The sequence below is a fragment of the Erithacus rubecula genome (assembly GCF_903797595.1).
Source record: "Erithacus rubecula genome assembly, chromosome: 10".
Lineage (NCBI taxonomy): Eukaryota > Metazoa > Chordata > Aves > Passeriformes > Muscicapidae > Erithacus > Erithacus rubecula.
In genome coordinates, this window is record NC_136662.1 from 9,187,654 (window position 1) to 9,202,784 (window position 15,131).

The window sequence follows — 15,131 nt, forward strand, 5'->3', positions numbered from 1 at the left end:
GTTTCAGGAGTACTAAGCAAAGAGCTGTTCTGGTGCTTACCTCAGCTCTGTTTTATGGACTTGTGCAGTTTCCAGTGTTGGTCATTGTTCCCCAGGCCCAGCCCTGCAGAGCTCCTCTCTCCAGCTGTCCTTAGGTGTCAGTGCCCGAGGCTGTGTCCATCTGGCAGTGCCAGGAGCTGCTGGCACAGCATGTGGCAGCATCTCCCATTCCACTGACGTGAACCACAGGTGCTGTGTGCCTGGGCAGCCCTGGGCAGGCTGGCTGTGTGCAGTGTCTGCTTCCTTGGAGCCAGGATCCATGGCTGTCCTGGATCACCAGGAAACAAGGAGCAGCTGCAGGCAGCCTGGGCTGCTGGACAGCAGGGACCCTTCCCCTGTGCTCAGGGCTGCTCTAGCTAACACACAGGGCCAGGCTCCATTACTACTCCACATGACTTTTTGCACCTGCTAAAGTATAGCACACATGCACTACTGAACCTCATTTAAGGTTTGAAGAGACAGTCACAATTATTTAAAAATTCATTAAAATATTCAACTTTATTAACAGTATATTTACATTTTTTTCCTGCTCTTGGTCAACCATGGTGAATGTTCAAAGGTAAAAAAGCATTAAGCAATAACCACAAGATGAAAACATTTTAAACCTATACAATACTTTATACACAAATTTATACAAAGGAACACTTAAATAATACAACTGGACACAAAAATATACACTTTTAGAGAAATTCACATCAATAATTGTATAAAGCTCTCTTCTGTACTAAGGGTCCTGAAAATTTAGGACTAAAACTTTAGCTCTGTAATGCAAAAGGGTTCTTGTGACAGTCCTCAAAGGCCACTATATAGCACTTGGACAGGTTCAAGGCTATCAGCTTATAGAGTTCAGTCTGTGTATTCAAGTTTTGAGGTCCTTTATGATTACGCAAACATCAGAAATAAGAGTGGTTTAATAAACGGTACAGAGGAAAGCAGAGGTTTAGAGCCAGTATTAAAATCTGTAGGCCCAAAACACCCACTTCGTATTTCAACAAGTGTTTGATACGACCGTTTCTTCAAAAATAGAAAGAGTAAATGCACTTACATAAAAATAACTTGTACTGTTCAGCAAGCGTGCTCGTGTGATTCTTATATTAGTACAAACTTAAAAAAAAACCTGCCATGTGACTTTTAAAAGAAATGATACCAATTCACCTCCCTACTTAAGTACATTTACATTAAGGCTTTGAATCAGCTGACCCAAGATTTTACAACATTAAAACGAATGGGTCTACATGGATGCCAGTCTGTCTCATTGAGACGCAGCATGACTAGAATTAAAGCTCACCACCGTAAGGAAACAGAAGGACACATGCTCATGCCTTGACTCTATTGTTTGTCTCTGATCTAGAATGTGAAGTTTAGCAGTAACAGTATTTTATGGCAAGAGACAAGTATGTAACAGTTTATAAAAGCAAGTAAAATTTTAGTTCAATGGCAACATCTTTGGAGAAAGTTCCTGTTTCAATTCCTACAGATTTCATGCAGAAAAATGCTTCTTAAGATTACCTTAAGAAATTACATTGTGATAGAGTTGGAATGTGTATCCCAAACTGCTGATGAAAGAAGAGTCCAAACGGTGCTCCTGAATTTTTGTCATACATTTGTATCTTGCAGTAAAGGTTCTTTAGCTTCACCAGGAGCTTGTGGGCTGTGAGGATGGCCGTGGCTGCCACAGTGTTTCTTCCAGTTGCTGGATCTTACATTTAGGTTCGTGTGTTCAGGAATAAACAAGGCAACAAGTAGTGCCAACAGCACAGAGCACGCTCCAAATAAGAACGGGGGTCCAGGAATGATGGAATTCTGAAAACAATAACAAAGTGTTAATGAGCCTTTCGACACACATTAACGGCCTACAAGTGCTAATTACCCACTAGTGAATACAGTGCAGACTTTGAGAAGAAATGTGAAAGGGCATTACATCCTAAGATTTAGGACAAGGGAGCACATGATTTTTATTAATGCTTGCTTCCTTTCCTAGTGCAAGTTCTTCCTGCTGAGCTTCCCCAAAAAATTAATTAAAAAAAAGAAAAAACAGTTCAGTTAATCCTCCCCTAGAGGGACTTAGAAACCTTTTTCTGCACCGTCATTTAAAGTCAGTGTAACCCAATCACAGAACCAAACTGGAGAACTGATGACCACAGGAGCCCTTCCTACTTTCTTCCTTTGGGAGTAGTAAGTACAAAAGAAATGTACCTGTTGTAAGTGGTACTGTGCAACCACACTACCTCCTGCTGATGATTCAGGCATGGGCAGTTCATTCAATTCCACGTGAAATATATAGAATATAAAACCATAAAGCGCTGGTCCCAAACCATTACACAGTCCTCGAATTCCTGTAATCATCCCTTGAACAACACCTGGGAAAAGTAAAATACATGTTTTTATCTATCTGTAGTCATACATAGATAATTAACTATTTCTAATTGACTGTTGCCTTCAAATGATGCAAGCAGGAGAGCCCTAAATGGTGTAGGACTATGGGTAGAGTACACAAGGGGCACCAAGAGCCTGTCGTAATCAGATATTTAGTTTTTCCATCTGCCTCTAGCAGAGGGCAGTGCCTGCCATGCTGAGCTAGTTCAGAGGCCAGGATATAAACAATCCCTGCTGTGTCACACAAGAGATACTGCATGCAGCAGTGATGAACAGTGCATTCAGTTTGTGGAATGTTTTGCTACTGTAGGGCCTCGTTGAGCTTTCCCTCTGCAGCAGGAGGTACAAACACAGCACATCTTGCAAGCAACCTGCATTTAATGTGGTGCCCTAAGCTCAGGTAGCCAAGACTCAGCCTGGCTGACAAGAAGCCCAGACCCCAGTGTATCTGTCAGTATTCCTCAACTAGAATTCCAAGAGCCACAGGCAGACGTACCCTGCTGGTCGGCATCAGCACTTCGTGAGACCAGGGCGCTGACAGCGGGGAAAGTGATGCTGGACATGGCGGCCACAGCGCCGGCTGCCCACATCATCCTGCAAAACAAAAACCCTGCACTGACCGCTCTGGGCTGCAGCTCTGCCCCTGCAGCACAGGCACACGGGACTGGGTGTCCTGCACTGCTCCCTTCAGAGGAGGGGTCAAATGCAGAGAACCCTGAGCAGCAGAGCAGATGAAATGTGCCTACCATGGCTCTGAGCCAAAGCCGTACCAGGCCAGCTGCAGGATTTGGAAGCCCAGGCCCAGCAGGATCGTGTTCTTGTTTCCAATGGACCGCATCAATAAACTCAACACTATTGTCTAACAGAGAGGGCAAAAGTAAAATGTCAAAAAAATAACATCTTTTCTAAATGTAAACTGGTGAGTTAATGAATTAAATAACAAAAAAACTGAAAACATTTTATTCTCAATGTCAAATACATGCAGAAATATTATTTTAGCGTTCTTCAAAAGCAGTATTTGCCTCTAGCAAAAAAAAAAAACAACATAAAAAACAAAAGGGCAGTCATTTAGCAAGTAATATGACCAAACCATCACTCCTTCTTTAAGGCACAGAGGATGTAGTTTTCCCTTAATGAACCAAACACTTGTCAAGTGTTTTCATCTAAGAGTCTTAACCAATTTTTAGAGATTTAGAAAAAAGCAGACACAGAAAAGCTAAGTTACATTTATGGAACCCCAGTGTTCTCCATTCACCACAGTGCTTCCTTATTTTCAGCTTGCCAAATCAATGGCACACAGAGCAGTAACTCACCTGTGCAATAATGGAAAGAATCCCAAGGACTGCTATAAATGCTGCAACACTTTCAGCTGAAAATCCCATTATCTATATTAAAAAAAAAGGCAATCTGATTATTAACCATAGACCATGTGTCAAGATGTCACAAACCCTAGGGAGGGAACACACAATGCAGAAGACTTCATCTTTTTTCCATTACATCAAGCAAGAAATAAAAATAAAAGGGCATAAATAAAAAACGCTTAAATTGTTCCCTCAAAAAATAACACCAGTTTTCATACACTGAAACTTATAGCCCAAGAATAATGCAAATAATTACAAAATACAATAAATAATTTTATAACTCATTCATCACTCCCCTCTCTTTTTGCTTGTCTAAAAGAGAAAAACAGAACAACAAGGGGATTTAAATCAGTTGCTGGGAGCTTCTAAATTACATGAATTATCTGTATTTTCCATATTAGTTCAGTAATATTGAAAACTTCCTTAAATGTTGTAAATTTACTTTTGTTCAAATTCATACGAAATGTTACACTACCTGTCTGAGGTATAGGAAGAAGCTGGAATATTGGCCTGCCTCTGGGAGGTAGGAGAGAAAGACTGTTATGCAGATTAGCAGCACAATGGAGTCCTGGCCGACTTTCTTCAGGGACTACAGAAAGAAAAAAGAATTTTAAGACATTCCACCTTCATTTCCAAAAAGCATCCCTAACTGGGCTCTGAAAAGCCTGACAATGAAGTTGTTACAGAGCACCACCAAAGCATTCTCTGTATGTTTAGCAAGATTGTTGGCAAAAGCATCACCAGTGAAGCAAGGTCACACTTGAAGAAATTGAAGCTTTTGTTTCTCAAGCCTGAACTATTGCAAATTCAATCTTTTCCCTGTGTCCAAAGCTCAGTATCTCCAAGTAACAAAACATTCCCTGTTTAAGTGGCTTACTGCAAAGGGGTCAGCCTGTTCCCACGAGATGGGTGCTCCCCAGGACGCTGGCCTCATCTTCTCTGGCAGCGACTCGGGCACAGCAACGAGGATAAAGCAAATGTCCAGCAAGGCGATTGCTGTAGCCAGCACCACCACCAGGCTGTCGCCGTACGCTCGGCCGAGGTAGGCACCGATAGCAGGGCTGGTGACTAAACTTGCTGCAAAAGTCGCTGAAACCTGAAATAAGTAACAGCTGCTAAGATTTTTCACTGAGACATGACAGCACTGTTATTACCCACATTTCCTCCTTTTCAGAAGCCTAACCATTATAATCACATAGTGATTAAAAGTAACCTTTTCCCTATGCCTATGTGGTAGCAGCTGTGTATTTTAGACAATCACAGTTTATAAAAAAAAAAATTTCTTTTTCTAATAACTGGACAACAATGTGAGGCTCATAGCACTCTTGCATGTACTGACATATAATTAACTGTAGATTCTGCTGATACCTCTGGGAAGCAATGAGCTGTATTTAATCTTCAAATTAGTGAAATAGGCCATGTCTGTAAAAAAAAAAAAGCATATGTATAAAGGGTATATTAAATGTAATATGCTGGTTAATCCAACACTAGTTGTCAGCTAATCAGCTGGCCTTGTGAAAGATACTAACTTAAAAACTGAAAGAACTTTCCCAACATATCTCAATCCCTGTGTGTACAGGCACAAAGAAACTATTTAGCTCTATATCCATCACTTTCAGCTCTTCATGCTGAATGGTAATTGATTCTGTAACTTAAACACAACAAATAATTCTGCTAATCCTTAATAACATGAGGCTGTCAAGGTTCCTGGGACCTGGCAGGTTATCAGGAGATAATGGAGAAACAGACAAGTAACAGCTATGTTTGTTCTGAACTGCAGCTCAGCAGAGTGACTGCAGACACAAGCAGGGGCAGTCAAGTATCACACAATGGCAGATCCAGAACAAAAGGTGAGATTTCTGAAAAGATGACGGAGTAGTCCCAGTGTAGACAACAACAGGAGTAACTAAAGCTCCTCAAATTACATCATTAAGACTGAAAGCAACTGTTAAGATAGACGGGCACAACAGCTTTTAACATGGTCATGTTTTGTTTCATTTAGAAGCAGAATATTCAAGAGATACAAGACTGGATGACAGGAACAATTAAACAGAAAAACCTGACTCCAAATTAAAATCCACTTGCCACAGAAGGAATGAAAACACAGCTTTGAAAAGCATTTGAAAAGCATTACAAACTGAAGGGCTTAGTAATGAATACCACAAGAAAAGAGCCAAAAATATACATACCAAACCATAGGCCATGCTCCTTTCATGTTCTTGGGTTATGTCTGCTACATATGCAAAAACTACAGAAAATGTCACTGCAAAAACTCCAGACACGGAGATTACAGCGAAGTACCACCTAAGAATACAATAAAAAAAAATAACAGCTAAATAGAAACAAAAAGCCTATTCAATCCAAGTACAGTTAAACAGTAAATCACCTTGTCCAACTTACTCTGACAATTTATTGAGATAATCTTGGATAAAGCAAATGTGACTGTGTCTTGATAGAATTGTGTAACTCCTATGTGCACCAAGTACAAGTAGCATGATTTTGTAACATTTACAAAAAGCTGCTGTGATTAAGTACTGCTCAGAAACAAGGTGCTCAGCTAATAAACTTAACTGGTCTATTGCCCAAAGCAATTAGGAACCTCAGCATTTTGAGAGTCTGGTCACTGAAAGGCCTCCACATTAGCCATACCTTTATGCTATAAACACTAGCACTTGGCATTTGAAACCTTGATGTACACTTAGAAAACAAGCCCCTTCTGCAGAGGGATGAGCAGCCTGTGTGCCCAGAGAGGAAAGGCAGAGCAGCTGGCACTGGCCTGTGTCAGTGCAGGCTGTGCCACTGCTGCTCCACCCTCAGGAACAGCAGGGGCTGGGAGCAAGCCCAGGGCTCTGACTCCTGCCCTACCTGGGCAGTGTTCCAGCCAGTTAACAGGTCAGTAAGGAGCACACAGCATGAAAATCGCTCAATTTTAGAATTTGAGAAACAAAAGTGCAAAAGTGTTGCAACACTGTAGGTTACAAGTGGTTACCTCATGCACCTGCATTAGGTAAGGTTTTGGTTTCAGTGTTGCTGACTGGTATCTGAGTGAGAACTGTGGCCACAGTCCAGAGCTGCACATTTCACTGGACAGTGTTCTCCAGCTTTGGCAGATGTGCTGGACGCAGGGATTACAGCACACAGATCAAAATCAGCAGCTACTGAAATTCTGACCAAGGCCTTTGGCCTCATGGCAGCTGCTTCAAGTTGACTGCTCCCCCAGCTTTGCAAAGAAATAATACAAAAGCCTCAACCTTTCATGAAGCACAAACAGGACTTTATCAACAATGCTACACACATAAGCATTAGATAGCAACCTTAAAAAACAACAGCCAATCTGGCATGAAACAATTTACTAACCATGGGCTGATCTTCATTAGTGGTATTGGTGCACAGGTGAAAAATACTGTTAGCAGCAGGAAGGACTTTCGTCCCCACACATCAGACAGGGCACCTATGAGTGGGGCACTGAGGAATGACAATAAGCCCTAAGTGAAACAAAACATTTGAAGTCAGAACTAAGAGGTCAGACTCAAGACAGCTGGCCAAACACAGTCTGAGAGTAGCCTGGGCTCTGGTTTCATTCAAGCCAATGGCTACAGTGCAATGCTCCAAAGGCAATGTGGCCAAGCACCACGAACCTGAGATCTGTCATCTCAGAGCTACACAAAACTCCAAATGCACATGATCCACTCATACAAGCAGTTTTATGAACTGTGTTTTATAGTCTACTGGAGCAACAAACTCCAAGTGAAAAATTACTCACTTTTAAATTTGGGATTAAGCAACTACCTTTTTATTTTTTGAACTCAAACAGTAGATACAGACCAATACCTTACTAAAAACAAAAAGATGCACATTTGCACTTTCAGTAGCAATTTATTCCCATTTTATTCATACTGTGAAAGCCATATTGAAAAACCTCTTGACTGTTTCTCTCAGTTGGTATTTATTTCTATATTCCTCCCACCATTCACTTTAAATTGTACTTGTGATTAACTTCTGTCAACTTACCTTTACTCCTTGAATTAGACCATTCATTAGAAATGTATGTTTTGGGAAGGTTTCATGCAAAACCTGGAGAGGAGATATAAATACAGTCATTTACACAATATGAACTACAAATATTACTCAAGATACATCCAGTTCTATGATGCACAGCAGTTTTTTGCTGTTGTTGTTTTTTTTTTTTTTTAACTACAGAGGAAAAATAGAAGAAAAAAGGGCAAACCACAAATAATGTGACTAATCTTTAATTTGTATGGAAGGCATTTTGAGATTTCAGTGCCTGAAATATAAATAAACCACAGAGAACCTAGAAAATTATCTCTGACCAGATTATCCAAATGCTACTGTGTCATCTGTTGGGGACTGGGGAGAGAGGGAGGAGAGACATCACCACACTGAAGTGTCTCTCAGTTTGGTGAGCTGAATCCAGAAATGCAGCTGTCTCAGTCTGATTTGTGTTTAGATGAGAGGGATTCCCTTCAGTGGCATGTGCAGTTCATACCCAAGAGACTGCTGATGGGTAACATCAGCTTTCAGAGCAGCACCAACACTGCTTTTAAGGTGGAGTAGCCTTCTCTCCTTTTAATTTTTTATCATGTATCATTCACAAATTAAATCCAAATTAAAAGCAACCAACTACATGAGAAAGTACCTTGATACAAACATACTGGTATGACTGTTTCACTTATCATGGGGATGCCTTGACTGGTGTAACAGGGTCTGTGTTCTGAAGCTTCTTCTTAAAACACAGCCAGGTCAGCAAAGACATCCCTACCCACACATACTATTTGCATACTATTACCACACTTCAAGTGTATTTTTGTCCTTACATCTGTAATATATTAATATTTTAAGGCATCTTGAAAGGAAAGATAATTTCCTTATCACTTTACTGGTTTCAATCAAACTATTTACATGTAAGCTTGAATGTTAGCAGACTTGCATGTAAACAGCTATACCATTACACTGCTATAATGAAATAAATAAAATTTCTGATACCATCTAAAAAAATAGAATTTTTCACTTGCAGAACAGAGCAGCTCAGTGATATGTAATTTTCATTCCATGTAATTCAGAAGATGCTCAGTGCCTTTGCAGTCATTGCCCCACCTCCCATACAGTGAGACAAAGCTCCTGAGGATCACCTACCATCAGTGTGGGAGCTGTCAGGAGTCCCCAAGCAAAAAACTCCAAGAAGATCACAATAACAGCGTGGTAGACACTGGGTGAACCTATTCCTTGAGGCTGAAGCAGGAGAAAAGACAGGTGATTAAAACATCTGATCATCTATCAATCATGAGAAATGCATCTGAACACTATAAACAGAATGATTAATAATGAAACAGGACTCAAAACTTGGGAATAATTACCCAACTAACTGGTATAGAATGACACTTCTTTTTTTAACCCTTTAATGTCCTGAAGTGTCCTACTCTTACTCTGCAGAATCCTTCACTTCTATCTCAAAAAATAAACCACTTACACTGCCAGTCTGGGAAACAAAGATGCTACAGGAAAAACAGACTCTTCTTCAGACAGATAACTAGTTTGTTTTCCTTGACAAAAGTGCTTAAAAAAGCCACATGGAACCAAATTTCCATGGTTTCAAAACACAACAGTGCTCACACTCAGCTATCCCCAAGTTCATTACCCGGTCTAACCAGCAGCTCTTCTGTTACTAGAAGGCACCACAGTTTCATACAAAACATGGCTCTAAAACAAAAAAAAATGAACACCAGAAGGAAATCTCAGGAACAGCACTGATCACTTCCCAAATAGTGAGTGCAGGCCTATCAGTTACAGTGTGCTTCTAATGCAGGAAGACATGCAGATGAAAGACCTGACAAAAGGAACTTGAAATTCTCCAGTGATTTGGTAGAATCAGAAGTAGCTTTTGAAGAGAACAAAAAGAGAATGGGTGGGCAAACCTGCTCATCTTGTAGACTCTGTAAATGCTGTCAAACAACATGCCACAGTTCAACATTTGCAAATTAAGGATAGGGTTCACTAATTATTCTCATATGAAAGCAGTATGAATAACTCATTAGAAATCTCACATGCATTCTTTCAACTTAGAAGTGCTGCCTTAACATCTACTTTGCCTCCTTGTGCAAAGGGGAGTTTCTCAGAGTGGCCCTGATGTGATCAGACCTGGCATTTACACTGAGCACACACACAGGCTAAGGACCTCAGCTGCTTCCCAAGAAGGCTCACTAGGATTTTATCAATGTGTGTAAGAAGCTGATGGAAGAGCAAATACAAGAGCCAGACTATTCTCAGAGATGTCAGTGACAGGACTGGAGGCACATACTGAAATAAATTATACTTGAACCTCAAAAAACCAGCCCTTCCTGAAAAAGGGTTCTACTCAGTGAAGTGTAGAGTTGACATCCTCCAAACCCCACTAGACACAGCCCTGAGCAAACTGCTCCAGCTGACCCTGTCTGGGGTAAGAGACTGGGGTAGTTGGTTTAAGTGATGTTGGAGGGGCCTTCCAGCCTCAAATAGTACACAATTTTAAGTTACAGTTAGGTAATACTGGAGTCTTTCTTTTATTAGGAGGTTTATGCAAGTGATACCTAGCTTTTCTTTCCAGATTCCAGTATTTCCAACATAGAAAAGAAAAAGCTTTCTGAACAAATGCAGAAAATAAATACACAAAACCTCACTGCCTACTCACTCCTATTGCTAAAAAAGATCACTTTCAAAAGTAACCGTATCAGTGTGTAAAAGGTGAATTACAAAAGTATCCGAGCACTGTGCTATTTTTCTTTCCCAAGCCCTCTTCAGTAAATACAGACATACCATACTGATATTTCTGCTATTTTTCCAGCCTACTCTCCCAAGGATGTAAATTAACAGTCTTTGTAGGTACAGAAAGTGGCTATAATTATCCCCTCTTCCCACAGTTCCTTTCTCTTTCCACCCACAATCCTTATTTTAGCTTTGGGTTAAAAAATGTATCCAGCTCTGCACAAACTATCAATGTTAGCTGTTTGACTCATCTCTAAAATCAGGTTCATTCTGATAGCCCCCAGATTCCTGTCCCGTTGCTCGTGACCCCCTGAGGCCTGAGAGACAGTGAGGGAGGTGTCACAACCATCCCACCCCTCCCAGCAGGGGCGTCAAGAGCACCATTCACAGCAAACACGAGTGAGCTCAAAGGCCACACCCGCACAGGTGAAACAGCAGGAGAGCAGCGGCTGTTGGGAACTGGGAACTGCTGCTGACTGAGGCCTCAGGTGGTCACTGCTGCCCTCTGCCATGTCACCCACCCAGCTGTAAGCAACACCAACAGAGCTTTCCAACACACTGACAAAAACAAACAGAAGAGACATTTAGGTCACTAAGGTGCAACTTCCCTGCTTTCTTGTTGCTAGTGCTCACTTATCACAGGTACCGTTATTTGTTCGTATCTATAAAAAAACGAAGTAATTTGGTCACATTTAGATCATCACCTCTCTAGCCATTTTTAAAGGTGGTGGCAACTATTAAGTATCAAGGATGCTTCTGAGGTGAAAGAGCAAGGGAAGGATAAGCAGTTACACTGCAGTGTACTAAGATGTTACAAGCACTCAGGCCACGAGGTTTCAGTAGCAGCCTGATGCACTCTCTGAGCCCACAGGTGCAGTGCAGGTGCTGGGTGTCCAGCCCTGCTGCACCCACAAACCTGCCACCTGTGCTTTCCTAACAGGCTAACACAGTGTAATGCAATGCCATTCGAATCAGAAAGCCCTAGACCTGGAGAGGAAGGATGCTGAGTCCTTGTGTGAACAAGCTGGAACTGAGATGTGCCTGTCAGAATAACAGCAGCCCTCCTCTGTTACCAGCAGCCAGAGCAGAGCGTGTGTGCCTGGCTAAACCCACACCACAAAGAATGCCTTTTCCTCTGGTAATAGAGAAGATGCCTTTAATTTTGTACTGTCAGTCATGCCATGATAAAAAGTGTACATGCCAGGCAAACCTAAGAACACACACCTGATAAGAACAGAACAACCATCAAAGCAACAAAGGCATCGTGTGTAAGACCACAGCTGCTGCTCCTCTGCTGGAAAGGAAAAAGCACCAAATGAAGCCCTAATTTCTAATTCATTTCATGACTGCTTCAAAAATTCATCATCATACATAAGATGAATACATAAAGGAAGGAAAACTTAAAATAGTCGGGGGAAAAAAAGTATTGAAATGCAAGTTATGTGGCTACCCCACTCCTGGAAAGCTAGATGGGATTTTGAGCAACCTGGTTTATGGAAGGTGTCCCTGCCCATGGCAGGAGGGTTGAAAATAGATGATCTTTAAGGTGATGATCTCCAGCCCAAACCGTGTGTGATTCTATGGAACCACTTCACTGCGGTTACTGTCTCTCCTTTAGTGAAATCTGACAAAACACACTCCAGTACAACACACCATTACACATTTCTTCTATGATACAGCAACTAAAGCTGCAAATAGAAAACCACAAAAATACCACCACGTACCAACCCAAACTCCTGCACCACCCACTGCCTTGTCAAGGAGAACCAGCAGAAACTGCAGTGGGAGGAGAAGCTTTGGAGAAACAATGGGTGGGTTTTCCTTTCTGCTTGTTTGAGGTTCTTTTTTTTTGGTTTCTAATCAGAAACTCTCTGCCTGTGCCACTGCCCCATTAACCATCTGCACATTCTTTCTGGCTCAATCTGGCTCACAATTTTCTCTGATGTCAAACAGTTCCAAAAGAAAACAATCAAGCTGGAAAGTGCTGGAAACTGTGCACAGAGATGCTTGATTAATTACTGATTAGCCAGTGGCAGACACTGAAGACACGGGGGCCATTTTCAGTTACCTGTTTCCCACATGTCACACCCCACACCGGGTGAGGAACGAAGCAGCTGAGGACACTAAGCACTGAAGGCCAACTTAACGATAAAGCAAATATGAAAAAAAAATTCCATGCATTAGATTTCTGCTGTTGGTATAAAGAACACTCTTACATCAGACTTCATAACCTAAAAATATGTATTTAAAACAAATAAATTCCTAATTTATTTCAAGCCAGAAAGTATCACTAGCAGAAGTTTTTGTTGCCTAACAACAATCTACATGCCTTCATCTAACGTTGATGTTAGATGGCTCATTTTTTCTTGTTTTCCAAAAATCAAATTAATACAGAATTCACAGGAGCCTGCACTCAGCTTTTGAAGCTGGTGGGGGGCACTGAATGATGTACTACAAGTATCACTGAATGCAGTTCATTGCAGCATACTTTCTCCTTTCTTGGCAAAATGAAGTTAAAGTTGAGAGGTTAGAGATGCTTGGAAACACACTGTATCTTAATCAATGCTACTCCAGAGAAAAATTAGGAAGCAGCATGTCCCCTGAGTAACAACATTTATTCTGCTTGTACTGCTTAATCTAAAATACTGGCATTTAACATTCGTACAAGGTAATCCCATACATTTCTATCTTTACAAACAGCAGGAACATATCCTGTAAACGCCAACCACCATTATCAGAATTCGTTTTGCTTCCTAACACTTCAGTAATCCAGCCAGTTGGCCACTTCGATGAACAAGTACAGGGATTCTGGCACCTGTCACTTCTCCATTATTGCTCCAAAAAAACAAACTGAAGGGTCATCAGCAATTTAATCCACCAAGATGTCTCTTTGTTTGAAATAATGACACTGTGTTTAGAACAGGGCACATCGAAGCTTCAGCATTACACAGTGAAAAAAATCCAGAGGCAATGATACATTGGAAGAAATGGCACTCATCAATATAAAAAAAACCCAAATCAAACTAACTCCAAGCTCCAGCAACCAAAACGCTTAACAACTTCCTTCTATTTTTTCCCCCCCAAATTTATGTATTTACGAGGAAGGAAAACAGTGAGCAGAACTGCCAACTCTTTCTTCCAGGCGCCGTTTGCGGAACTGCCCTGCCCTGCCCGCACGGCGCCCGCAGCCGCCGCTCAGGGCGCTCGGACACGCTGCGCTCACCTCGGGCGGCCCCAAGGACCCGCCTGAGCCCGCACTCGCTTCCGCCACCCAAACCCGGCCCACACGGGGAACAAACTGCGTTCGCGGGCGGAGCGAGCAGCCTGACAGCTCACAGGTGTTCCTCGGGCCCGGACACCGGCCCGGGCTGCCCAGCGCGGCCGAGGGGCTGCGGCGGCCCTGAGGGCACCGCGATCGGCACAGGCGCGGCCGCCCGAGACCCGCGGGCTCACCGCCCCCCGCCGGGCCGGGCCCCACCCGCCCGGGGCCGGCTCCCGCAGCGCCGCCGAGCCCGGGGCCCCCGCCGCCGCCAGCCGTCCCCCGGGCCGCCCCGCACCCCCGGCCTCACCGTCCCGCCGTCCTTAATGATGATCTTCTTGGCCAGCATGATGCTGCGGTTCACGGCGCGCTTTTTCTTCTTCCCCGCCTGGGTCATTTTACCATCGCAGCCCGGGGGCGGCACCAGCGGCCCCTCCCGGCTCCCTTCGGGCCTCGGCTCCCTCCGTCCCTCCGGCGCGGCCGCCGCCACCCCTCACGCGCCCGCCGCCATCTTGCGCACCCCACCGCACGCGCAGCCGGCGCTGCGCATCACGCGATCGCGCCATTGGCCGCGCGCCGCTCACGTGTGCGGGCGCCCCCCCGGCCCGCCCGCGCCGGGAAGCGCGCGAGGGAGCGCGGCCGGGCCCCACAGCCTGACAGCGCCACGGGCACCGAGCGAGCGCGGCCCCTCAAGCATCACCCGTGCTTCCCACCCGAATCGAAACACCCGGCCCCGCTTCCTCCCCCCCGGAGCTGCTAAGGTGTCCGGGAAAAAGGAGCAAAAGAAGCCAGTTAGTAAGGGATATATCCGACATTTCTAGAGCCAGAGTACACAAACACAGATATAATCCACCCTAAAGATCCAGCTTGGAGACATATTCTTCTTTCCTACTATCAAGTTTTAAAATTAGTTTATGAAAGCTCCATCACCTTCAAGCGATCAAGTCATCCCAGGTTCTGATTTACCACAGCACCTGCAAGTTAACAAGATAACAGGGATCAGCTTCCTCATGGCAGCATGCCAATGAGCGCAGAAAATACTTTAGAAACATGTTGCTGGCATTATTAGGTTTTCTGTGATTTTATAAATTCATCCGCTGTTGATGTCTGGCATCACTAAGGAGCAACAACTGTCCATGCTGTAGCATTGCATTCACGATACAGACACAAGTTTCCATGGCTGTATCCATGCATCAGTCTGTTCTCTACGTCCTTAGCCCTCCATCTTTCAACCTCTCGCTGCTTATCTCCATCTCCCCAGCTCCTGTGACATCCCTTTTCCCTCAAAACCTCACCTACACGTGAACAGCTTTTTGTCCGCTCCACCGGTGGAACTC

At 43.4% G+C, this 15,131-nt stretch overlaps 1 protein-coding gene across 1 annotated transcript; it reads right to left on the minus strand.

Moving 5' to 3' along the window:
- Positions 1-507: 507 nt before the first annotated feature.
- On the minus strand, positions 508-14,332 carry MFSD14A (major facilitator superfamily domain containing 14A). Its single transcript, XM_079314210.1, has 12 exons — positions 14,105-14,332; positions 8,931-9,026; positions 7,788-7,850; positions 7,134-7,261; positions 5,966-6,080; positions 4,654-4,872; positions 4,252-4,365; positions 3,729-3,800; positions 3,162-3,274; positions 2,912-3,009; positions 2,236-2,399; positions 508-1,842 (listed from the first exon to the last, which is right to left on the minus strand). The coding sequence occupies exons 1-12, from the start codon at positions 14,189-14,191 to the stop codon at positions 1,636-1,638; spliced, it is 1,476 nt and encodes a 491-aa protein (XP_079170336.1). The 5' UTR covers positions 14,192-14,332; the 3' UTR covers positions 508-1,635.
- Between the last annotated feature and the right edge of the window lie 799 nt (positions 14,333-15,131).